Here is a 27,123-nt window from a genome sequence, read left to right on the forward strand (position 1 = left end):
TCCGAGAGGAGGAAGAAGCCGAGGAGGCGCGTCACAACCGGGGAAAAACCGGTCAAACCAGCACCGGAGCCGTGGCTCCGCGTGGATCTTTGAGTCTCAACAACAACATGTCCAGTGGGGGCCCGAAGGGGCGTGGGGGCCCTCAGGAGCGTGGGCCCTGTGTCAAAGTAAGACATTCACTTCCATTATAAAGCTTTTCAAACTTAGAGAATGCAGTTTTCAACATCTTTACCAGGATTTATGTTGAAGGTCCGGATTAGAAACAGTTTGATTGCGTTTCTATGACAACGGATGGAAAAAAGTACTATTTTCTATCCTCAACATGTTACAAACCTGTGTCTGTGCAGGTTTCCCCGCCCACTAAGGGCACGTACAATAGGCTCCTCCCCTCTGGGGCCCCTGACAGGTTAAATCTCAGCGGGACTTTCCTGCTGAAATAAAGGTCAATAAATAAAATAACTGAAATAAGAAAATGGTGTATTTGAGTGTGAAGTGTGCTTGTGTTCCACAGAGGAGCATTATAAGGCCTGTTCTAGCAGAAATACAGACTATTTAGAATTGAAAACTTTGTGGAGGGAAAAGTGTCTTGACTCTTCGTCCAATCAGCTTCTCGATGGCTGAACGACACTGTGGTTGAACCTGAATCACCACGTGTCCTTGTTGTCCAGGAGCGGCGCACACGTGAGTACGAGGTGAGGAATCCTCTGCTCCACCTGCTCTTCCTCTTCTCCTCGGCTCTGGGACACGAGGTCTTCTACATCAGCTGCTTGCCCTGGATCCACTGGAACCTGGACCCGTTTCTGTGTCGCCGCCTGGTCAACATGTGGACGGTAAGATCCCCTCGTAGTCCTGGTTTAGTCTTGGTTTAGTCCTGGTTGAGTCCTGGTTTAGTCCTGGTTTAGTCCTGGTTTAGTCCTGGTTTAGACCTGGTTTAGACCTGGTTTAGACCTGGTTTAGTCCTGGTTTAGTCCTGGTTTAGTCCTGGTTTAGTCCTGGTTTAGACCTGGTTTAGTCCTGGTTTAGTCCTGGTTTAGACCTGGTTTAGACCTGGTTTAGACCTGGTTTAGACCTGGTTTAGTCCTGGTGCAATAACGAGACGATCAACATATTCTCTTTGTCATTATCGCTCGTCTCGACCTGCAGCATCGTTTGTCTCTAGAATGTCTGTTTGTTCTGATCCGACCGACGCCGCGTCCACAGACGGGTCAGTGGACGGGGGAGGGTGTTTGTCCTGAGGCTCGAGGGCACGAGGGCACAAGGGCGAGAGGGCGGGAAGGCACGAGAGGGCACGAGGGAGGGCGAGAGGGCACGAGGGCGGGAGGGCACGAGTGCGCGAGGGCGAGAGAGCTCGAGGGCACGAGGGCGGCAGGGCACGAGGGCGGGAAGGCACGAGGGCGGGAGGGCACGAGGGCGGGAGGGCACGAGGGCGGGAGGGCACGCACGAGGGCGAGAGGGCACGAGGGCACAAGGGCGAGAGGGCGGGAAGGCGGGAAGGCACGAGAGGGCACGAGGGCGGGAGGGCGCGAGGGCACGAGGGCGGGAGGGCACGAGGGCGGGAGGACACGAGGGCGGCAGGGCACGAGGGCGGCAGGGCACGAGGTCGGGAGGGCGCGAGTGCGCGAGGGCGAGAGAGCTCGAGGGCACAAGGGCGGGAGGGCACGAGGGCGGGAGGGCGGCAGGGCACGAGGGCGGGAGGGCGGGAGGGCGGCAGGGCGGGAGGGCACGAGGGCGGGAGGGCGGGAGGGCACGAGGGCGGGAGGGCACGAGGGCGGGAGGCCACACAGGAGCTCAACAAGAGCACAAACACTCTTCAGTTTGACAAATACAATCTAAGGTTTCAGTTCCAGAATCCGATCATGTTCCACACTCACTTTATCACGTTATGGAAGAACTTCAATCTGTCGATCATTAGAAGTTGAGATCGACCAAACATTGGCCTGTGGTTTAGAGCCCGGAGCTGCTCTGTTTTATACTGACCAATAACGGTTTGTCCAGACGTGCCCCGGCTCTGAACCCAGCTGTGGCAGCGACTGTGGCCCCTGAGGGAAGATTCCTCTGGGCTCCGGCTGAGCGAGGCCCCTGAGTGAACCTCCATCAAACACTTGTAACACACAGACAAAGGACGTGTCTCAAGAGGCTCTGAAGGAACTATCAATGAGAAGTTCTGTAAATGAAGAAAATAGGACTGATTGACCTCTGGAGGGGGACGACCTGTAGGGGGCGCCACTGCACACATGTTTATGAGCCACATGCGCTCTTTAACAGAATAGACTATTTCTATATCTTCAATAAAGTCACTGAAGCAGATTTAGACACAATAGACCCTAAGTGATGATGCTCTGCGTTTGAGTGGACTTAGAGGAAAGATGTAAAACACAGTTGGAGGTTCAATTCCAGCTGCTTAACGACCCTTTAACATTAAGACTTATCTGGAGGAACGTGAGACTCCGCCTCCTTGGGGACGCTTCCAAAGCCGTCTGGAGAGGACACATTATGGACATCGCCTCTGAGGGACCGAAACAAAGGGAGAAAATGATCTGCAAGAAAAAATAAAATTGTTGGAGGAAAAGCATGCCACAAAAGGATGTCCTAAAATGCTACAGGAAATGATGATCTGACCTCACAGGAAGTTCAAAAATGCTCTTGTGGTCATGTGGTCCAATCCAATCCACTTTATTTCTATAGCACGATTTATACAACCAGAGGGTCCAAAGTGCTTCACAGCAGGTAAAAGATTAGGATAAAAGTATTAAAATAAGATATAAAAACAAAATCAAATAGAAAATTGAAACAAACAAACTAAAATCAATGGAATAAAAATAAACAAAATAAATTAAATAAAAAGGCGCTGCCCTCCCAACACATATAAAACATAGAATCCACATACTACATGGAGTTAAAAGCCAGAGAAAACAGATGGTTTTTAGAAGCGATTTAAAAAGAGGCTTTTCTTATGAGGAGTGGCACTTTGTTCCACAGTTTTGGAGCTGCCACTGCAAAGGCTCGTTCACCTCTGACCTTTAGCCCGTGGCACTGCCAGGAGTAGCTGGTCAGCTGACCTGAGGGAACGGCTGGGAGTGTAGGGGTGTAGCAGCTCGGAGAGGTAAGGAGGGGCAAGACCATTTAAGGCTTTAAAAGTAAATAAAAGAGTTTTAAAATGAATCCTAAAATGAACGGGCTCCAGTGGAGTGAAGCTAAAATAGGCGAAATGTGCTCATATTTTCTTGTTCCAGTTAAAAGACGGGCAGCAGCATTTTGGACCAGTTGGAGACGAGCAATTGAGGACCCACTAACCCCCATATAGAGAGCATTGTAATGTATTGTACCGAGTGGTGACAAAGGCATGGATTACGGTTTCAAAATGCTGTCTCTGAAGGACTGGTTTTATTTTTGCCTCAACTGGAAGAAGCTTGACTTCACCACAGCTTTTATCTGGCTGTCCAGTTTAAGGTCTGGTCCACTTTCACCCCCAGATTGCTCATGATGGTTTTTTGATACTGGACTAGAGGACCCAGGTCAACCATGGGGGTCACAGAAGTCCCACCATGTGGTGCCGGGGGTTCCTGTACAGTTCTTATACTGAGAGTCATGTGGTGCCTAAGGTTCCTGTACAGGTCTTATACTGAGAGTCATGTGGTGCCTGAGGTTCCTGTACAGGTCTTATACTGAGAGTCATGTGGTGCCGGGGGTTCCTGTACAGGTCTTATACTGAGAGTCATGTGGTGCCTGAGGTTCCTGTACAGGTCTTATACTGAGAGTCATGTGGTGCCTGAGGTTCCTGTACAGTTCTTATACTGAGAGTCATGTGGTGCCTGAGGTTCCTGTACAGGTCTTATACTGAGAGTCATGTGGTGCCTGAGGTTCCTGTACAGTTCTTATACTGAGAGTCATGTGGTGCCTGAGGTTCCTGTACAGGTCTTATACTGAGAGTCATGTGGTGCCTGAGGTTCCTGTACAGGTCTTATACTGAGAGTCATGTGGTGCCTGAGGTTCCTGTACAGTTCTTACTGCAGATGACAGACGCTTGAGTCATGAGGAGGAAGTGAAGAATCTCTGGCTCAAATCTGTTCTTACGACATGGAAGGAGCTGATCAGAACAAACTAAACACACATGTTACAATCTTAAACTGGTAAAACTTTATGACCAAAGGTTTTGTACAAATAGAACTGACCTGAGACTCAAGGTCTGGAGGACAAAAGGTCAAAAGGTTTTTCACCAGATGTAAAAGAGAATCACATGAAAAGCTTTGATATGTTGAAAGAGAAACAGAACTTTTATAGTTTTTTACAAATAAAGAGTCATGACCTTTATGACCTCTGACTGAGATGTTTATCACGGCTGATAAAGCCTATATATTTGGGCCTCAGGACTCTGTGTTTGGGCCTCCTCAGGACTCTGTATTTGGGCCTCATGACTCTGTGTCTGGACCTCAGGACTCTGTATTTGGGCCTCAGGACTCTGTGTTTGGGCCTCCTCAGGACTCTGTATTTGGGCCTCATGACTCTGTGTCTGGACCTCAGGACTCTGTATTTGGGCCTCAGGACTCTGTGTTTGGGCCTCCTCAGGACTCTGTATTTGGGCCTCAGGACTCTGTGTTTGGGCCTCAGGACTCTGTATTTGGGCCTCCTCAGGACTCTGTATTTGGGCCTCAGGACTCTGTGTTTGGGCCTCAGGACTCTGTGTTTGGGCCTCAGGACTCTGTATTTGGGCCTCCTCAGGACTCTGTATTTGGGCCTCAGGACTCTGTATTTGGGCCTCAGGACTCTGTGTTTGGGCCTCAGGACTCTGTATTTGGGCCTCCTCAGGACTCTGTATTTGGGCCTCAGGACTCTGTATTTGGGCCTCAGGACTCTGTGTTTGGGCCTCAGGACTCTGTATTTGGGCCTCCTCAGGACTCTGTATTTGGGCCTCCTCAGGACTCTGTATTTGGGCCTCAGGACTCTGTGTTTGGGCCTCAGGACTCTGTGTTTGGGCCTCCTCAGGACTCTGTATTTGGACCTCAGGACTCTGTATTTGGGCCTTCTCAGGACTCTGTATTTGGGCCTCCTCAGGACTCTGTGTTTGGGCCTCAGGACTCTGTGTTTGGGCCTCAGGACTCTGTATTTGGGCCTCAAGACTCTGTATTTGGGCCTCAGGACTCTGTATTTGGGCCTCAGGACTCTGTATTTGGACCTCAGGACTCTGTGTTTGGGCCTCCTCAGGACTCTGTATTTGGACCTCAGGACTCTGTATTTGGGCCTTCTCAGGACTCTGTATTTGGGCCTCCTCAGGACTCTGTATTTGGGCCTCAGGACTCTGTATTTGGACCTCAGGACTGTATTTGGGCCTCAGGACTGTATTTGGGCCTCAGGACTCTGTATTTGGACCTCAGGACTCTGTATTTGGGCCTCCTCAGGACTCTGTATTTGGGCCTCATGACTCTGTGTCAGGACCTCAGGACTCTGTATTTGGGCCTCAGGACTCTGTGTTTGGGCCTCCTCAGGACTCTGTATTTGGGCCTCAGGACTCTGTGTTTGGGCCTCAGGACTCTGTATTTGGGCCTCCTCAGGACTCTGTATTTGGGCCTTCTCAGGACTCTGTATTTGGGCCTCCTCAGGACTCTGTATTTGGGCCTCAGGACTCTGTGTTTGGGCCTCAGGACTCTGTGTTTGGGCCTCAGGACTCTGTATTTGGGCCTCCTCAGGACTCTGTATTTGGGCCTCAGGACTCTGTATTTGGGCCTCAGGACTCTGTGTTTGGGCCTCAGGACTCTGTATTTGGGCCTCCTCAGGACTCTGTATTTGGGCCTCCTCAGGACTCTGTATTTGGGCCTCAGGACTCTGTGTTTGGGCCTCAGGACTCTGTGTTTGGGCCTCCTCAGGACTCTGTATTTGGACCTCAGGACTCTGTATTTGGGCCTTCTCAGGACTCTGTATTTGGGCCTCCTCAGGACTCTGTGTTTGGGCCTCAGGACTCTGTGTTTGGGCCTCAGGACTCTGTATTTGGGCCTCAGGACTCTGTATTTGGGCCTCAGGACTCTGTATTTGGACCTCAGGACTCTGTATTTGGGCCTCAGGACTCTGTGTTTGGGCCTCCTCAGGACTCTGTATTTGGACCTCAGGACTCTGTATTTGGGCCTTCTCAGGACTCTGTATTTGGGCCTCCTCAGGACTCTGTATTTGGGCCTCAGGACTCTGTATTTGGACCTCAGGACTGTATTTGGGCCTCAGGACTGTATTTGGGCCTCAGGACTCTGTATTTGGACCTCAGGACTCTGTATTTGGACCTCAGGACTCTGTATTTGGACCTCAGGACTGTATTTGGGCCTCAGGACTCTGTATTTGGGCCTCAGGACTCTGTATTTGGACCTCAGGACTCTGTATTTGGACCTCAGGACTGTATTTGGGCCTCAGGACTCTGTATTTGGACCTCAGGACTGTATTTGGGCCTCAGGACTCTGTATTTGGACCTCAGGACTCTGTATTTGGACCTCAGGACTCTGTATTTGGGCCTTAGGACTCTGTATTTGGGCCTCAGGACTCTGTATTTGGGCCTCAGGACTCTGTGTTTGGGCCTCAGGACTCTGTATTTGGACCTCAGGACTCTGTGTTTGGGCCTCAGGACTCTGTATTTGGACCTCAGGACTCTGTGTTTGGGCCTCAGGACTCTGTATTTGGGCCTCAGGACTCTGTATTTGGACCTCAGGACTCTGTATTTGGACCTCAGGACTCTGTATTTGGACCTCAGGACTGTATTTGGGCTTCAGGACTCTGTGCAGCTCTCTCTGGCGCCTCCTCCTGGCAGCGGTGTAGAAGGGCAGGACTGGACTGACATGATACTGGACATTCGTAACATGGAAAAGCAGTAAACTCTCGTTATACATTACCAGAATGTGGCCCCTGGCTCCTCCATGGTTTTAATGTCGTCCTCAGACTGTTCTCCCTCGGGATATGGATGACCCTGGATGACCCTGGATGACCCTGGATGACCCTGGATGACCCTGGATGACTCAGTCAAACAATATAAAGATGCTTTTTACTGTTGAAAACCCCGTGTTTGAAAGTCTTGTTATATATAGTTTATTCAGCATGATTCAGACTTAGTAACTACTTACTTAAAGGCGCAATGGACGATTTTTGGGCGATTTGAGAACGCAGGCGGAAGTGCTCATGCCACTCCCCCGTGCTCATGCCACTCCCCCGTGCTCATGCCACTCCCCCGTGGACATGCCACTCCCCCGTGGACATGCCACTCCCCCGTGGACATGCCACTCCCCCGTGTGGACTGATACAACACACACGTGTGTTTGTTTATTAGCGCAACAGATCTCATCACATCGCTCGTCTCCCGTAGATTTCTGTCCACTTCTGCGTCAGCTCCAACTGTCTTTCTCCCTCTTCATTTTGCCCCGTGCACTGAGGGAACTATATTATGATAGATCCATGCGCTTAGACACGCGGAAACGTGGAGACGAGCCTGACGCGGCAGCAGGTGAGCGATAGGTGCGTTTTATGATTGACACGTGGCAGGACAAATGATTTATCCACGACACGAGGAAATATGATAAAAAAAAATCTGACAAAAATCGTCCATACCACCTTTAAGGTGAATCATGCTGAATCAAACATGTGTTCAACATGAATGAAGACTTTGTTCAGACTAAGGCAGCATTAATGTAGTTATTATAAAGTGTTACTCTGGAGCTCCTCAGGTGACATCAGCAAAATATAATATTTGAATTATCTTGAGGGAACGCGTTATTATTTTGAAGGAAGTGACGTCATTAGGCCGCACCCACTTGGCAGGGACATTAATAGAGCCTGAAAGTTTCTCAGGCTGTAGAGATATTCAGCGAGCTGACCACAGAGCTGACCACAGAGCTGACCACAGAGTGAAGGATAGAGAGCTGGTGCTGGCAGTTAAAGGATCCAGTTTTGTGCTGAGTTCGGTAAAGTTAGCGTCATATTAACAGATTCGGACTTCCCGGTTTAGTCCTGGTTTATACCTGGTTTAGACCCGTTTTTTCTCTCTCTCTCTCTCTCTCTCTCTCTCTCTCTCTCTCTCTCTCTCTCTCTCTCTCTCTCTCTCTCTCTCTCTCTCTCTCTCTCTCTCTCTCTCTCTCTCTCTCTCTCTCTCTCTCTCTCTCTCTCTCTCTCTCTCTCTCTCTCTCTCTCTCTCTCTCTCTCTCTCTGCCACTGTCTCCTTGAGTCTGGGGTTTTGATGCTTTATGTTCTTCTCTTTGGGCTGTTTTAGGCTCTTGATGTCACACTTTTAACGCTCCGCCCCCACAACACAAGTCTTCAGTAAAAATACAGACTCAGCTTTAAATAACCAGCCCCAGAGGATCATGGGAGCTCAGCCACGAGGCAGAGACTGGAAACACGAACCTTTTCAAATTCATTGATAAAAGAGAAAATGGATTTGGAAATGAGCTCAACACAAACAAAAGAGTTCACACGAAATTCATAGTTATTTCATATAATAAACGCTGCTTAAGCCATGAGTCGTCTTTACGCGCTCTACTTTTATTTTACTGGGACAAAGCAAGGAAAGCTGCTGGTTCCAGGTCATAAAGCTTTACGCCTGTTACACGTTTGTTACGCATGTGTTACACGCTAGTCAAATCACATGAACACTTCTCACACACATGAACACTTCACACACATGAACACTTCTCACACATGAACACTTCACACACATGAACACCTCACACACATGAACATTTCACACACATGAACACTTCTCACAGATGAACACTTCTCACACATGACCACTTCTCACACACATGAACACTTCACACACATGAACACTTCACACACACATGAACACTTCACACACTTGAACATTTCACACACATGAACACTTCTCACACATGAACACTTCACACACACATGAACACTTCTCACACATGAACACTTCACACACACATGAACACTTCTCACACATGAACACTTCTCACACATGAACACTTCACACACACATGAACACTTCTCACACATGAAAACTTCTCACACATGAACACTTCACACACATGAACACTTCTCACACACAGATGAACACTTCTCACACACATGAACACTTCTCACACACATGAACACTTCACACACATGAACACTTCTCACACATGAACACTTCTCACACATGAACACTTCACACACATGAACACTTCTCACACATGAACACTTCACACACATGAACACTTCTCACACACAGATGAACACTTCTCACACACATGAACACTTCACACACACATGAACACTTCTCACACATGAACACTTCACACACATGAACACTTCACACACATGAACACTTCTCATACATGAACACTTCTCACACATGAACACTTCTCACACATGAACACTTCTCACACACATGAACACTTCTCACACACATGAACACTTCTCACACACATGAACACTTCACACACATGAACACTTCTCACACATGAACACTTCTCACACATGAACACTTCACACACATGAACACTTCTCACACATGAACACTTCACACACATGAACACTTCTCACACACAGATGAACACTTCTCACACACATGAACACTTCACACACACATGAACACTTCACACACATGAACACTTCTCATACATGAACACTTCTCACACATGAACACTTCTCACACAGATGAACACTTCTCACACAAACACTTCTCACACACATGAACACTTCACACTCATGAACACTTCACACACATGAACACTTCTCACACAGATGAACACTTCTCACACAGATGAACACTTCTCACACAGATGAACACTTCACACACAGATGAACACTTCACACAGAGATGAACACTTCTCACACACATGAACACTTCTCACACAGATGAACACTTCTCACACAGATGAACACTTCTCACACAGATGAACACTTCACACACAGATGAACACTTCACACAGAGATGAACACTTCTCACACACATGAACACTTCTCACACACATGAACACTTCACACACAGATGAACACTTCTCACACAGATGAACACTTCTCACACAGATGAACACTTCACACACAGATGAACACTTCACACAGAGATGAACACTTCTCACACACATGAACACTTCTCACACACATGAACACTTCTCACACATGAACACTTCACACACATGAACACTTCTCACACATGAACACTTCTCACACACATGAACACTTCTCACACATGAACACTTCACACACATGAACACTTCTCACACATGAACACTTCTCACACACATGAACACTTCTCACACATGAACACTTCTCACACATGAACACTTCACACACATGAACACTTCACACACATGAACACTTCACACACATGAACACTTCACACACACATAAACACTTCACACACATGAAAACTTCACACACACATGAACACTTCTCACACACATGAACACTTCTCACACAAATGAACACTTCTCACAGATGAACACTTCTCACACATGACCACTTCTCACACACATGAACACTTCTCACACATGAACACTTCACACACATGAACACTTCTCACACGGATGAACACTTCACACACATGAACACTTCTCACACATGAACACTTCACACACATGAACACCTCACACACATGAACACTTCACACACATGAACACTTCTCACACACATGAACACTTCTCACAGATGAACACTTCTCACACATGACCACTTCTCACACACATGAACACTTCACACACATGAACACTTCACACACACATGAACACTTCACACACTTGAACATTTCACACACATGAACACTTCACACACATGAATACTTCACACACATGAACACTTCTCACACATGAACACTTCTCACACATGAACACTTCTCACACAGATGAACACTTCTCACACATGAACACTTCTCAAACATGAACACTTCTCAAACATGAACACTTCTCACACATGAACACTTCTCACACACATGAACACTTCACACACAGATGAACACTTCACACAGAGATGAACACTTCTCACACAGATGAACACTTCCCACACACATGAACACTTCTCACACACATGAACACTTCTCACACACATGAACACTTCTCACACACATGAACACTTCACACACATGAACACTTCACACACATGAACACTTCACACACATGAACACTTCTCATACATGAACACTTCTCACACATGAACACTTCTCACACACATGAACACTTCTCACACATGAACACTTCTCACACAGATGAACACTTCACACACATGAACACTTCTCACACAGATGAACACTTCACACACATGAACACTTCTCACACACATGAACACTTCTCACACATGAACACTTCACACACATGAACACTTCTCACACATGAACACTTCTCACACACATGAACACTTCTCACACATGAACACTTCTCACACATGAACACTTCACACACATGAACACTTCACACACATGAACACTTCACACACACATAAACACTTCTCACACACATGAACACTTCTCACACATGAACACTTCTCACACATGAACACTTCTCACACATGAACACTTCTCACACATGAACACTTCTCACACATGAACACTTCTCACACACATGAACACTTCTCACACAGATGAACACTTCACGCACATGGACACTTCTCACACATGAACACTTCTCACACACATGAACACTTCTCACACACATGAACACTTCTCTCACATGAACACTTCACACACATGAACACTTCACACACATGAACACTTCACACACATGAACACTTCACACACATGAACACTTCACACACATGAACATTTCTCACACATGAACACTTCTCACACATGAACACTTCTCACACACATGAACACTTCACACACATGAACACTTCTCACACATGAACACTTCTCACACATGAACACTTCTCACACACATGAACACTTCTCACACATGAACACTTCTCACACAGATGAACACTTCTCACAAAGATGAACACTTCTCACAAAGATGAACACTTCTCACAAAGATGAACACTTCTCACACATGAACACTTCTCACACATGAACACTTCTCACACACATGAACACTTCTCACACACATGAACACTTCTCACACACATGAACACTTCTCACACACATGGACACTTCTCACACATGTACACTTCACACACATGAACACTTCACACACAGATGAACACTTCTCACACAGATGAACACTTCTCACACACATGAACACTTCTCACACACATGAACACTTCTCACACACATGAACACTTCTCACACATGAACACTTCTCACACATGAACACTTCTCACACACATGAACACTTCTCGCACATGAACACTTCACACACATGAACACTTCTCACACAGATGAACACTTCACACACATGAACACTTCTCACACAGATGAACACTTCACACACATGAACACTTCTCACACAGATGAACACTTCACACACATGAACACTTCTCACACACATGAACACTTCTCACACATGAACACTTCTCACACATGAACACTTCACACACATGAACACTTCTCACACACAAGAACACTTCTCACACATGAACACTTCACACTCATGAACACTTCACACACACAAGAACACTTCTCACACATGAACACTTCACACACAGATTAACACTTCACACACAGATTAACACTTCACACACAGATGAACACTTCTCACACAGATGAACACTTCTCACACAGATGAACACTTCTCACACAGATGAACACTTCTCACACATGAACACTTCACACACATGAACACTTCTCACACACATGAACACTTCACACACAGATGAACACTTCTCACACAGATGAACACTTCTCACACACATGAACACTTCTCACACATGAACACTTCACACACATGAACACTTCTCACACAGATGAACACTTCTCACACAGATGAACACTTCTCACACACATGAACACTTCTCACACATGAACACTTCTCACACATGAACACTTCACACACATGAACACTTCTCACACAGATGAACACTTCTCACACAGATGAACACTTCTCACACAGATGAACACTTCACACACATGAACACTTCTCACACACATGAACACTTCTCACACACATGGACACTTCTCACACATGAACACTTCTCACACACATGAACACTTCTCACACACATGAACACTTCTCACACATGAACACTTCTCACACATGAACACTTCACACACACACATGAACACTTCTCACACATGAACACTTCACACACATGAACACTTCACACACATGAACACTTCACACACATGAACATTTCTCACACATGACCACTTCTCACACACATGACCACTTCTCACACACATGAACACTTCTCACACATGAACACTTCTCACACATGAACACTTCTCACACATGAACACTTCTCACACAGATGAACACTTCTCACACACATGAACACTTCACACACATGAACACTTCTCACACACATGAACACTTCTCACACACATGAACACTTCTCACACACATGAACACTTCTCACACATGAACACTTCTCACACATGAACACTTCTCACACACATGAACACTTCTCACACATGAACACTTCACACACATGGACACTTCACACACATGAACACTTCACACACATGAACACTTCTCACACACATGAACACTTCTCACACACATGAACACTTCTCACACACATGAACACTTCACACACATGAACACTTCACACACATGAACACTTCTCACACATGAACACTTCTCACACACATGAACACTTCTCACACACATGAACACTTCTCTCACACATGAACACTTCTCACACACATGAACACTTCTCACACATGAACACTTCACACACACATGAACACTTCTCACACGAACACTTCTCACACACATGAACACTTCACACACATGAACACTTCACACACACATGAACACTTCTCACACGAACACTTCTCACACACATGAACACTTCTCACACGAACACTTCTCACACACATGAACACTTCTCACACACATGAACACTTCTCACACATGAACACTTCACACACATGAACACTTCACACACTTGAACACTTCTCTCACATGAACACTTCTCACACACATGAACACTTCTCACACATGAACACTTCACACACATGAACACTTCTCACACATGAACACTTCACACACATGAACACTTCTCACACATGAACACTTCTCACACATGAACACTTCATACACATGAACACTTCACACACATGAACATTTCTCACACACATGAACACTTCTCACTCATGAACACTTCTCACACACATGAACACTTCACACACATGAACACTTCACACACATGAACACTTCACACACATGAACACTTCTCACACAGATGAACACTTCTCACACACATGAACACTTCTCACACATGAACACTTCTCACACATGAACACTTCACACACACACATGAACACTTCTCACACATGAACACTTCTCACACATGAACACTTCACACACATGAACACTTCACACACATGAACACTTCACACACATGAACATTTCTCACACATGACCACTTCTCACACACATGACCACTTCTCACACACATGAACACTTCTCACACATGAACACTTCTCACACATGAACACTTCTCACACATGAACACTTCTCACACAGATGAACACTTCTCACACACATGAACACTTCACACACATGAACACTTCTCACACACATGAACACTTCTCACACACATGAACACTTCTCACACATGAACACTTCTCACACATGAACACTTCTCACACATGAACACTTCTCACACATGAACACTTCTCACACACATGAACACTTCTCACACACATGAACACTTCTCACACACATGAACACTTCTCACACATGAACACTTCTCACACACATGAACACTTCACACACATGAACACTTCACACACATGAACACTTCTCACACATGAACACTTCTCACACACATGAACACTTCTCACACACATGAACACTTCTCTCACACATGAACACTTCTCACACACATGAACACTTCTCACACATGAACACTTCACACACACATGAACACTTCTCACACGAACACTTCTCACACACATGAACACTTCACACACATGAACACTTCACACACACATGAACACTTCTCACACGAACACTTCTCACACACATGAACACTTCTCACACGAACACTTCTCACACACATGAACACTTCTCACACACATGAACACTTCTCACACATGAACACTTCACACACATGAACACTTCACACACTTGAACACTTCTCTCACATGAACACTTCTCACACACATGAACACTTCTCACACATGAACACTTCACACACATGAACACTTCTCACACATGAACACTTCACACACATGAACACTTCTCACACATGAACACTTCTCACACATGAACACTTCATACACATGAACATTTCTCACACACATGAACACTTCTCACACATGAACACTTCTCACACACATGAACACTTCACACACATGAACACTTCACACACATGAACACTTCACACACATGAACACTTCTCACACAGATGAACACTTCACACACATGAACACTTCACACACATGAACACTTCTCACACACATGAACACTTCACACACATGAACACTTCTCACACACATGGACACTTCTCACACATGAACACTTCTCACACACATGAACACTTCTCACACACATGAACACTTCTTACACATGAACACTTCTCACACATGAACACTTCACACACATGAACACTTCACACACATGAAAACTTCACACACACATGAACACTTCTCACACATGAACACTTCACACACATGAACACTTCACACACTTGAACACTTCTCTCACATGAACACTTCTCACACACATGAACACTTCTCACACATGAACACTTCACACACATGAACACTTCTCACACATGAACACTTCACACACATGAACACTTCTCACACATGAACACTTCTCACACATAAACACTTCATACACATGAACACTTCACACACATGAACATTTCTCACACACATGAACACTTCTCACACATGAACACTTCTCACACACATGAACACTTCACACACATGAACACTTCACACACATGAACACTTCACACACATGAACACTTCTCACACAGATGAACACTTCACACACATGAACACTTCACACACATGAACACTTCTCACACACATGAACACTTCACACACATGAACACTTCTCACACATGAACACTTCACACACATGAACACTTCACACACATGAAAACTTCACACACACATGAACACTTCTCACACATGAACACTTCTCACACATGAACACTTCACACACATGAACACTTCACACACATGAACACTTCACACACATGAACACTTCTCACACACATGAACACTTCACACACATGAACACTTCTCACACATGAACACTTCACACACATGAACACTTCACACACATGAACACTTCACACACATGAACATTTCTCACACATGACCACTTCTCACACACATGACCACTTCTCACACACATGAACACTTCTCACACATGAACACTTCTCACACATGAACACTTCTCACACATGAACACTTCTCACACAGATGAACACTTCTCACACACATGAACACTTCACACACATGAACACTTCTCACACACATGAACACTTCTCACACACATGAACACTTCTCACACATGAACACTTCTCACACATGAACACTTCTCACACATGAACACTTCTCACACACATGAACACTTCTCACACATGAACACTTCACACACATGGACACTTCACACACATGAACACTTCACACACATGAACACTTCTCACACACATGAACACTTCTCACACACATGAACACTTCTCACACACATGAACACTTCTCACACATGAACACTTCTCACACACATGAACACTTCACACACATGAACACTTCACACACATGAACACTTCTCACACATGAACACTTCTCACACACATGAACACTTCTCACACACATGAACACTTCTCTCACACATGAACACTTCTCACACACATGAACACTTCTCACACATGAACACTTCACACACACATGAACACTTCTCACACGAACACTTCTCACACACATGAACACTTCACACACATGAACACTTCACACACACATGAACACTTCTCACACGAACACTTCTCACACACATGAACACTTCTCACACGAACACTTCTCACACACATGAACACTTCTCACACACATGAACACTTCTCACACATGAACACTTCACACACATGAACACTTCACACACTTGAACACTTCTCTCACATGAACACTTCTCACACACATGAACACTTCTCACACATGAACACTTCACACACATGAACACTTCTCACACATGAACACTTCACACACATGAACACTTCTCACACATGAACACTTCTCACACATGAACACTTCATACACATGAACATTTCTCACACACATGAACACTTCTCACACATGAACACTTCTCACACACATGAACACTTCACACACATGAACACTTCACACACATGAACACTTCACACACATGAACACTTCTCACACAGATGAACACTTCACACACATGAACACTTCACACACATGAACACTTCTCACACACATGAACACTTCACACACATGAACACTTCTCACACACATGGACACTTCTCACACATGAACACTTCTCACACACATGAACACTTCTCACACACATGAACACTTCTTACACATGAACACTTCTCACACATGAACACTTCACACACATGAACACTTCACACACATGAAAACTTCACACACACATGAACACTTCTCACACATGAACACTTCACACACATGAACACTTCACACACTTGAACACTTCTCTCACATGAACACTTCTCACACACATGAACACTTCTCACACATGAACACTTCACACACATGAACACTTCTCACACATGAACACTTCACACACATGAACACTTCTCACACATGAACACTTCTCACACATGAACACTTCATACACATGAACACTTCACACACATGAACATTTCTCACACACATGAACACTTCTCACACATGAACACTTCTCACACACATGAACACTTCACACACATGAACACTTCACACACATGAACACTTCACACACATGAACACTTCTCACACAGATGAACACTTCACACACATGAACACTTCACACACATGAACACTTCTCACACACATGAACACTTCACACACATGAACACTTCTCACACATGAACACTTCACACACATGAACACTTCACACACATGAAAACTTCACACACACATGAACACTTCTCACACATGAACACTTCTCACACATGAACACTTCACACACATGAACACTTCACACACATGAACACTTCACACACATGAACACTTCTCACACACATGAACACTTCACACACATTAACACTTCTCACACATGAACACTTCACACACATGAACACTTCACACACATGAAAACTTCACACACACATGAACACTTCTCACACATGAACACTTCACACACATGAACACTTCACACACATGAACACTTCACACACACATAAACACTTCTCACACACATGACCACTTCTCACACATGAACACTTCTCACACACATGAACACTTCACACACATGAACACTTCACACACATGAACACTTCACACACATGAACACTTCTCACACAGATGAACACTTCACACACATGAACACTTCACACACATGAACACTTCTCACACACATTAACACTTCTCACACATGAACACTTCTCACACATGAACACTTCACACACATGAACACTTCACACACATGAACACTTCACACACACATGAACACTTCTCACACATGAACACTTCACACACATGAACACTTCTCACACATGAACACTTCACACACATGAACACTTCACACACATGAACACTTCACACACATGAACATTTCTCACACATGAACACTTCTCACACATGAACACTTCTCACACACATGAACACTTCACACACATGAACACTTCTCACACATGAACACTTCTCACACATGAACACTTCTCACACAGATGAACACTTCTCACAAAGATGAACACTTCACACACATGAACACTTCACACACATGAACACTTCACACACATGAACACTTCACACACATGAACACTTCTCACACACATGAACACTTCACACACATGAACACTTCACACACATGAACACTTCACACACATGAACACTTCACACACATGAACACTTCTCACACACATTAACACTTCACACACATGAACATTTCTCACACATGAACACTTCTCACACATGAACACTTCTCACACACATGAACACTTCTCACACATGAATACTTCTCACACATGAACACTTCTCACACATGAACACTTCTCACACATGAACACTTCTCACACACATGAACACTTCTCACACACATGGACACTTCACACACATGGACACTTCACACACATGGACACTTCACACACATGAACACTTCTCACACACATGAACACTTCTCACACACATGAACACTTCACACACACATGAACACTTCACACACATGAACACTTCTCACACATGAACACTTCTCACACATGAACACTTCTCATACATGAACACTTCTCACACATGAACACTTCTCACACACATGAACACTTCACACACATGAACACTTCTCACACAGATGAACACTTCACACACATGAACACTTCTCACACAGATGAACACTTCACACACATGAACACTTCACACACATGAACACTTCACACACATGAACACTTCTCACACAGATGAACACTTCACACACATGAACACTTCACACACATGAACACTTCTCACACACATGAACACTTCACACACATGAACACTTCACACACATGGACACTTCTCACACATGAACACTTCTCACACACATGAACAATTCTCACACACATGAACACTTCTTACACATGAACACTTCTCACACATGAACACTTCACACACATGAACACTTCACACACATGAAAACTTCACACACATGAACACTTCACACACATGAACACTTCACACACATGAACACTTCACACACATGAAAACTTCACACACATGAACACTTCACACACATGAACACTTCTCACACATGAACACTTCACACACATGAACACTTCACACACATGAACACTTCACACACACATAAACACTTCTCACACACATGAACACTTCTCACACATGAACACTTCTCACACATGAACACTTCTCACACATGAACACTTCTCACACATGAACACTTCACACACATGAACACTTCTCACACATGAACACTTCTCACACACATGAACACTTCTCACACATGAACACTTCACACACATGAACACTTCTCACACACATGGACACTTCTCACACATGAACACTTCTCACACACATGAACACTTCTCACACACATGAACACTTCTCACACATGAACACTTCTCACACATGAACACTTCACACACATGAACACTTCACACACATGAACACTTCACACACACATGAACACTTCTCACACATGAACACTTCTCACACATGAACACTTCTCACACATGAACATTTCTCACACATGAACACTTCTCACACATGAACACTTCTCACACATGAACACTTCTCACACAGATGAACACTTCTCACAAAGATGAACACTTCTCACACATGAACACTTCTCACACATGAACACTTCTCACACATGAACACTTCTCACACATGAACACTTCTCACACACATGGACACTTCACACACATGGACACTTCACACACATGGACACTTCTCACACACATGAACACTTCTCACACACATGAACACTTCTCACACACATGAACACTTCACACACACATGAACACTTCACACACATGAACACTTCTCACACATGAACACTTCTCACACATGAACACTTCTCATACATGAACACTTCTCACACATGAACACTTCTCACACACATGAACACTTCACACACATGAACACTTCTCACACAGATGAACACTTCACACACATTAACACTTCACACACATTAACACTTCTCACACAGATGAACACTTCTCACACACATGAACACTTCTCACACACATGGACACTTCTCACACATGAACACTTCTCACACACATGAACACTTCTCACACACATGAACACTTCTCACACATGAACACTTCTCACACACATGAACACTTCTCTCACACATGAACACTTCTCACACACAAGAACACTTCTCACACATGAACACTTCACACTCATGAACACTTCACACACATGAACACTTCTCTCACACATGAACACTTCTCACACACAAGAACACTTCTCACACATGAACACTTCTCACACAGATGAACACTTCTCACACATGAACACTTCACACACATAAACACTTCTCACACACATGAACACTTCACACACAGATGAACACTTCTCACACAGATGAACACTTCACACACATGAACACTTCTCACACACATGAACACTTCACACACAGATGAACACTTCTCACACAGATGAACACTTCTCACACACATGAACACTTCTCACACATGAACACTTCTCACACATGAACACTTCACACACATGAACACTTCTCACACAGATGAACACTTCTCACACAGATGAACACTTCTCACACACATGAACACTTCTCACACATGAACACTTCTCACACACATTGACACTTCTCACACATGAACACTTCTCACACACATGAACACTTCTCACACACATGAACACTTCTCACACATGAACACTTCTCACACATGAACACTTCACACACATGGACACTTCACACACACACATGAACACTTCACACACACACATGAACACTTCTCACACATGAACACTTCACACACATGAACACTTAACACATGAACACTTCACACACACATGAACACTTCTCACACATGAACACTTCACACACATGAACACTTCACACACATGGACACTTCACACACATGAACACTTCTCACACATGAACACTTCTCACACATGAACACTTCTCACACATGAACACTTCTCACACACATGAACACTTCACACACATGAACACTTCACACACATGAACACTTCACACACATGAACACTTCTCACACAGATGAACACTTCTCACACACATGAACACTTCTCACACACATGAACACTTCACACACATGAACACTTCTCACACACATGAACACTTCTCACACACATGAACACTTCTCACACACATGAACACTTCTCACACATGAACACTTCACACACACATGAACACTTCTCACACATGAACACTTCACACACATGAACACTTCTCACACGAACACTTCTCACACACATGAACACTTCACACACATGAACACTTCTCACACGAACACTTCTCACACACATGAACACTTCACACACACATGAACACTTCTCACACGAACACTTCTCACACACATGAACACTTCTCACACACATGAACACTTCTCACACATGAACACTTCACACACATGAACACTTCACACACATGAACACTTCTCACACATGAACACTTCTCACACACATGAACACTTCTCACACACATGAACACTTCTCACACATGAACACTTCTCACACATGAACACTTCACACACATGAACACTTCACACACATGAACACTTCTCACACACATGAACACTTCACACACACATGAACACTTCTCACACATGAACACTTCACACACATGAACACTTCTCACACATGAACACTTCTCACACATGAACACTTCACACACATGAACACTTTACACACATGAACACTTCACACACATGAACACTTCACACACATGAACACTTCACACACACATGAACACTTCACACACACATGAACACTTCTCACACACATGAACACTTCTCACACACATGAACACTTCACACACATGAACACTTCTCACACATGAACACTTCACACACATGAACACTTCACACACATGAACACTTCTCACACATGAACACTTCACACACATGAACACTTCTCACACATGAACACTTCACACACATGAACACTTCACACACATGAACACTTCACACAGATGAACACTCTTGTGTGAGAAAACACATTATTCAATCATGTTAGTGGTTAGCTTAGCTTCAAAGCTAATCCTGATTCTGCTGTGGGTTTTTAATCTACAAATGAAATGTTAAGAAATGTAGTGAAACATTGATAATATATTGATCATATTTTAGCAGTTGTTCTGGAGAGTCAGATTCATACGTGTGTAATACAAGTTAAAACAAAGCCAAATGATGCGTTACAATTAAGGCTGCAATAAGTTCATCCATGAATCACAACTGTTCAATTATTATAATCGTCAACTAATTTAGTTATTAGTGTTCAGGTGCTCATTTCCTGTGTTCAGGTGCTCATTTCCTGTGTTCAGGTGCTCATTTCCTGTGTTCAGGTGCTCATTTCCTGTGTTCAGGTGGTCATGTACGTGGGGCAGGTGCTGAAGGACCTGCTGAAGTTGCCCCGCCCACTTTCCCCTCCCGTGGTCAAGCTGGAGAAAAGGGTCGAGGCCGAATATGGACTTCCTTCCACCCACGCCATGGCCGCCACTGCCATCTCCTTCACGCTCCTGTACAGCGCCCCCTGCAGGATACAGGTGCAGGTTCAGGGTGTTTGCATGTTCTGCCCGTGTCTGGGTGGATCCTCAGTATTTACATTTATTCAGGTCCAAAGACACTTTTCACCAGATCAAACGGGCGATTCCACAGATCTTAAGCCAAACTGGCCTCAGTGGGCGTGGCCGAGCTGTCACTCACAGAGTCCTCAGTGATCCGTTGGACAAAAGCGGCGGTGGGCGGGACCGGCAGTCAAATCCGTCACTGTGGGGCCAATGTTTGGTCTCCTGATGGACGGGGGGGAGTCAATATCTGTCACTGCCTCCTCCCTCTCTCTCCCCGTCCTTCCCTCCTTCCCTCCTTCCCTCCTTCCCTCCTTCCCTCCTTCCCTCCTTACCTCTTCCCTCCTCCCCTCCTGCCCTCCTCCCCTCCTTCCCTCCTTCCCTCCTTCCCTCCTTACCTCCTTACCTCCTTCCCTCCTTACCTCCTTACCTCCTTCCCTCAGGTCCATCGCCTCCTCCCTCTTTCTCTTCGTCACGTTTCAGATGGTCATGAGTTGAGGGTCTGTGTAACTCGATCGTTCTGATTGGACGATTAACACGTGACCTAAACTCTCCTGCGGCCATTTTGGATCAAGAAGCTCCTAAACCCGCTTCTACACCAGGTCCTATACCCAGTCCTAACCCGGTCCTACACCTGCTCCTAAACCCGCTCCTACACCCGCTCCTACACCCGCTCCTTCATCCGCTCCTACACCCGCTCCTTCATCCACTCCTACACCCGGTCCTACACCCGCTCCTACACCCGCTCCTTCATCCACTCCTACACCCGGTCCTACACCCGCTCCTACACCCGCTCCTTCATCCACTCCTACACCCGCTCCTACACCCGCTCCTACACCCGCTCCTTCATCCACTCCTACACCAGGTCCTACACCCGCTCCTACACCCGCTCCTTCATCCACTCCTACACCCGGTCCTACACCCGCTCCTACACCCGCTCCTTCATCCACTCCTACACCCGGTCCTACACCCGCTCCTACACCCGCTCCTACACCCGCTCCTTCATCCACTCCTACACCAGGTCCTACACCCTGTAACTGTACTCACTTGTAAATAGCCGACATTCCTAGAGATAAAAGGGCGTCGCCGAAGCTGGACTTTGTAGTGGACGTTCAATAGCCAGAGCGGAGCCCGGGGCCGTGTCGCCAAGTCCCAGCAGAGGTCAGAGGTCGCTGCACTCGCCCCCTCCTGGCCCCCCCTCCTGGCCCCCCCTCCTTTGTCTCCTTCACTAAACACTTCATGAAGTCATCGTGAAGGATTCTCCAGAGGAAGAGAAGAAGATGGTTTATCTACGACTGACATGGAGGAAAGAGGAGGAGGAGAGAGGAGGAAGAGAGAGGAAGAGAGGAGGAGGAGAGAGGAGGAGACAGGAGGAGGAGAGAGGAGGAGGAGAGCGAGAGAAGGAGGAGATGATTTGAGTCTTGTCTGAGTTCAGCTGGAGAAAATTATTTTGCCCCCACACACTGACTCTGGCACCAGCGGGAGCCCCTCTGGCACCAGCAGGAGACCCTCTGGCACCAGCAGGAGGCCCTCTGGCACCAGCAGGAGGCCTCAGCAGGAGGCCCTCTGGCACCAGCAGGAGGCCCTCTGGCACCAGTGGGAGCCCCTCTGGCACCAGCAGGAGGCCTCAGCAGGAGGCCCTCTGGCACCAGCAGGAGGCCCTCTGGCACCAGCAGGAGGCCCTCTGGCACCAGCAGGAGGCCGGTCCACACACTGATCTGTTGATGCAGTGACAGAGTGAATGGTCCATATTCACCTGTGACAGTCAAACATAGATCTGACTCGTCTGCATCATGTGACACATTTTCACTGCGTGTCATGTGACCTAACAGCAGCATGTAGAGGTTGAACAGAAGGGGACCCAGGACTGACCCTTGGGGCCCTCCACAGGTCAGGGTCATGTGGTCTGAGACAGAAAGTACTTCCTGTCTTCCAGATAGGACCTTAACCAGTTTAGGGCGGGGCCAGTGATGCCCACCCAGTCCTCTAGTCCCATCCTGTCCTCTAGTCTCTGTAAGAGGGTCCCACCCTGTCGTCTAGTCTTTATAGGAGGGTCCCACCCAGTCCTCTAGTCTCTGTAAGAGGGTCCCACCCTGTCCTCTAGTCTTTGTAGAAGGGTCCCATGATGGACAGTGTCACATGATCCAGAGTCTGTAACGTTTGAATGTTTCCGTCTCTCGTCTGGTCAGTTCCCGTTCGAGGTCGGCGTGTGGATGGCGGTCGCTCTGTCCACTCTGGTGTGTCTCAGCCGTGTCTACACCGGCATGCACTCTGTACTGGTGAGTCTGCCCCGCCCTTTGCCCCGCCCTTTGCCCCTTCCTTTCTCCTCGCAAAGCATTTACTCCACAGCTAATCAGAGTAACAACATGTTTCAATATTTTTTGTGTTTAGAGTCCCGTTAGAGTCCCGTTAGAGTCCCGTTAGAGTCCAGTTAGAGTCCCGTTAGAGTCTAGTTAGAGTCCCGTTAGAGTCTAGTTAGAGTCCCGTTAGAGTCCAGTTAGAGTCCCGTTAGAGTCTAGTTAGAGTCCCGTTAGAGTCCAGTTAGAGTCCCGTTAGAGTCCAGTTAGAGTCCCGTTAGAATCCCATTAGAGTCCCGTTAGAGTCCCGTTAGAGTCCAGTTAGAGTCCCGTTAGAGTCCCGTTAGAATCCCGTTAGAGTCCAGTTAGAGTCCAGTTAGAGTCCCGTTAGAGTCCAGTTAGAGTCCAGTTAGAGTCCCGTTAGAGTCCCGTTAGAGTCCAGTTAGAGTCCCGTTAGAGTCCCGTTAGAGTCCAGTTAGAGTCCAGTTAGAGTCCAGTTAGAGTCCAGTTAGAGTCCAGTTAGAGTCCCGTTAGAGTCCCGTTAGAGTCCAGTTAGAGTCCCGTTAGAGTCCCGTTAGAGTCCCGTTAGAGTCCCGTTAGTCCCGTTAGAGTCCAGTTAGAGTCCAGTTAGAGTCCCGTTAGAGTCCCGTTAGAGTCTAGTTAGAGTCCAGTTAGAGTCCAGTTAGAGTCCAGTTAGAGTCCTGTTAGAGTCCTGTTAGAGTCCCGTTAGAGTCCAGTTAGAGTCCAGTACTCTAACTGGACTCTAACAGGACTCTAACTGTTAGAGTCCTGTTAGAGTCAGAACCCCCTTCAGTTTCAGAACCCGCTCACAGAACCCGGTGTTTTGTCTTTTCCAGGACGTCCTGTGCGGCGTCTTCCTCTCCGCTCTCATTCTGTTGGTCACTTATCCCTTTTGGGACACTTTGGACCACTTCCAGCTGAGCAGCCCTGCGTCGCCCGTCTTTGGATTGGGCGTCCCGCTGCTCCTGAGCTACACGTACCCCGAGCTGGGGCACTACAGCACCACACGGGGCGACACCACCACCATCCTGGGTGCCAGCGCCGGCTGCTCCGTGGGATACTGGGTCAACGCGCAGCTGGGCGAGACGTTCGAGCCCAAAGCCCCATTACCCGTGCCCATACCGCGGATAACGGCCGCCTCCTTCACCTTCGGGGCGGTGCGCTTCATGTTTGGGGTGCTGGCGCTGGTCGGAACGAGGTACGTGGTCAAAGCGGCAAGTCTGCGCGTCTTGTACCGGCTCCACAAAGTCCCCCAATCGGACCGCAACGCCAGAAAAAGGAAAGAAATCGAGGTTCCGTATAAGTTTGTGACGTACACGGCCGTGGGACTGGTCAACTCCATCCTGGTCAACAGAGCCTTTGTCCACCTGGGACTGCTGTGACATGGAAAGTACATG

General features: G+C 46.1%; 1 protein-coding gene across 1 annotated transcript; it reads left to right on the forward strand.

Annotated features, from left to right (window-relative positions):
- Positions 1-667: 667 nt before the first annotated feature.
- Positions 668-27,123, forward strand: sgpp2 (sphingosine-1-phosphate phosphatase 2). Its single transcript, XM_072459014.1, has 4 exons — positions 668-830; positions 23,208-23,387; positions 25,598-25,687; positions 26,563-27,123. Exons 1-4 carry the CDS (start codon positions 822-824, stop codon positions 27,106-27,108), a joined length of 825 nt encoding a protein of 274 aa, XP_072315115.1. The 5' UTR covers positions 668-821; the 3' UTR covers positions 27,109-27,123.

The sequence above is a fragment of the Eucyclogobius newberryi genome, unplaced genomic scaffold, assembly GCF_026437365.1.
Source record: "Eucyclogobius newberryi isolate DKJ021-1_F unplaced genomic scaffold, fEucNew1.0.hap1 SCAF_10, whole genome shotgun sequence".
Classification (NCBI taxonomy): domain Eukaryota; kingdom Metazoa; phylum Chordata; class Actinopteri; order Gobiiformes; family Gobiidae; genus Eucyclogobius; species Eucyclogobius newberryi.

Coding starts and splice junctions, on each gene's coding strand:
- sgpp2 (XM_072459014.1), top strand. Junction 23,388..25,597: donor GCGCCCCCTGCAGGATACAG/GTGCAGGTTCAG, acceptor TCGTCTGGTCAG/TTCCCGTTCGAGGTCGGCGT. Junction 25,688..26,562: donor CCGGCATGCACTCTGTACTG/GTGAGTCTGCCC, acceptor TGTCTTTTCCAG/GACGTCCTGTGCGGCGTCTT.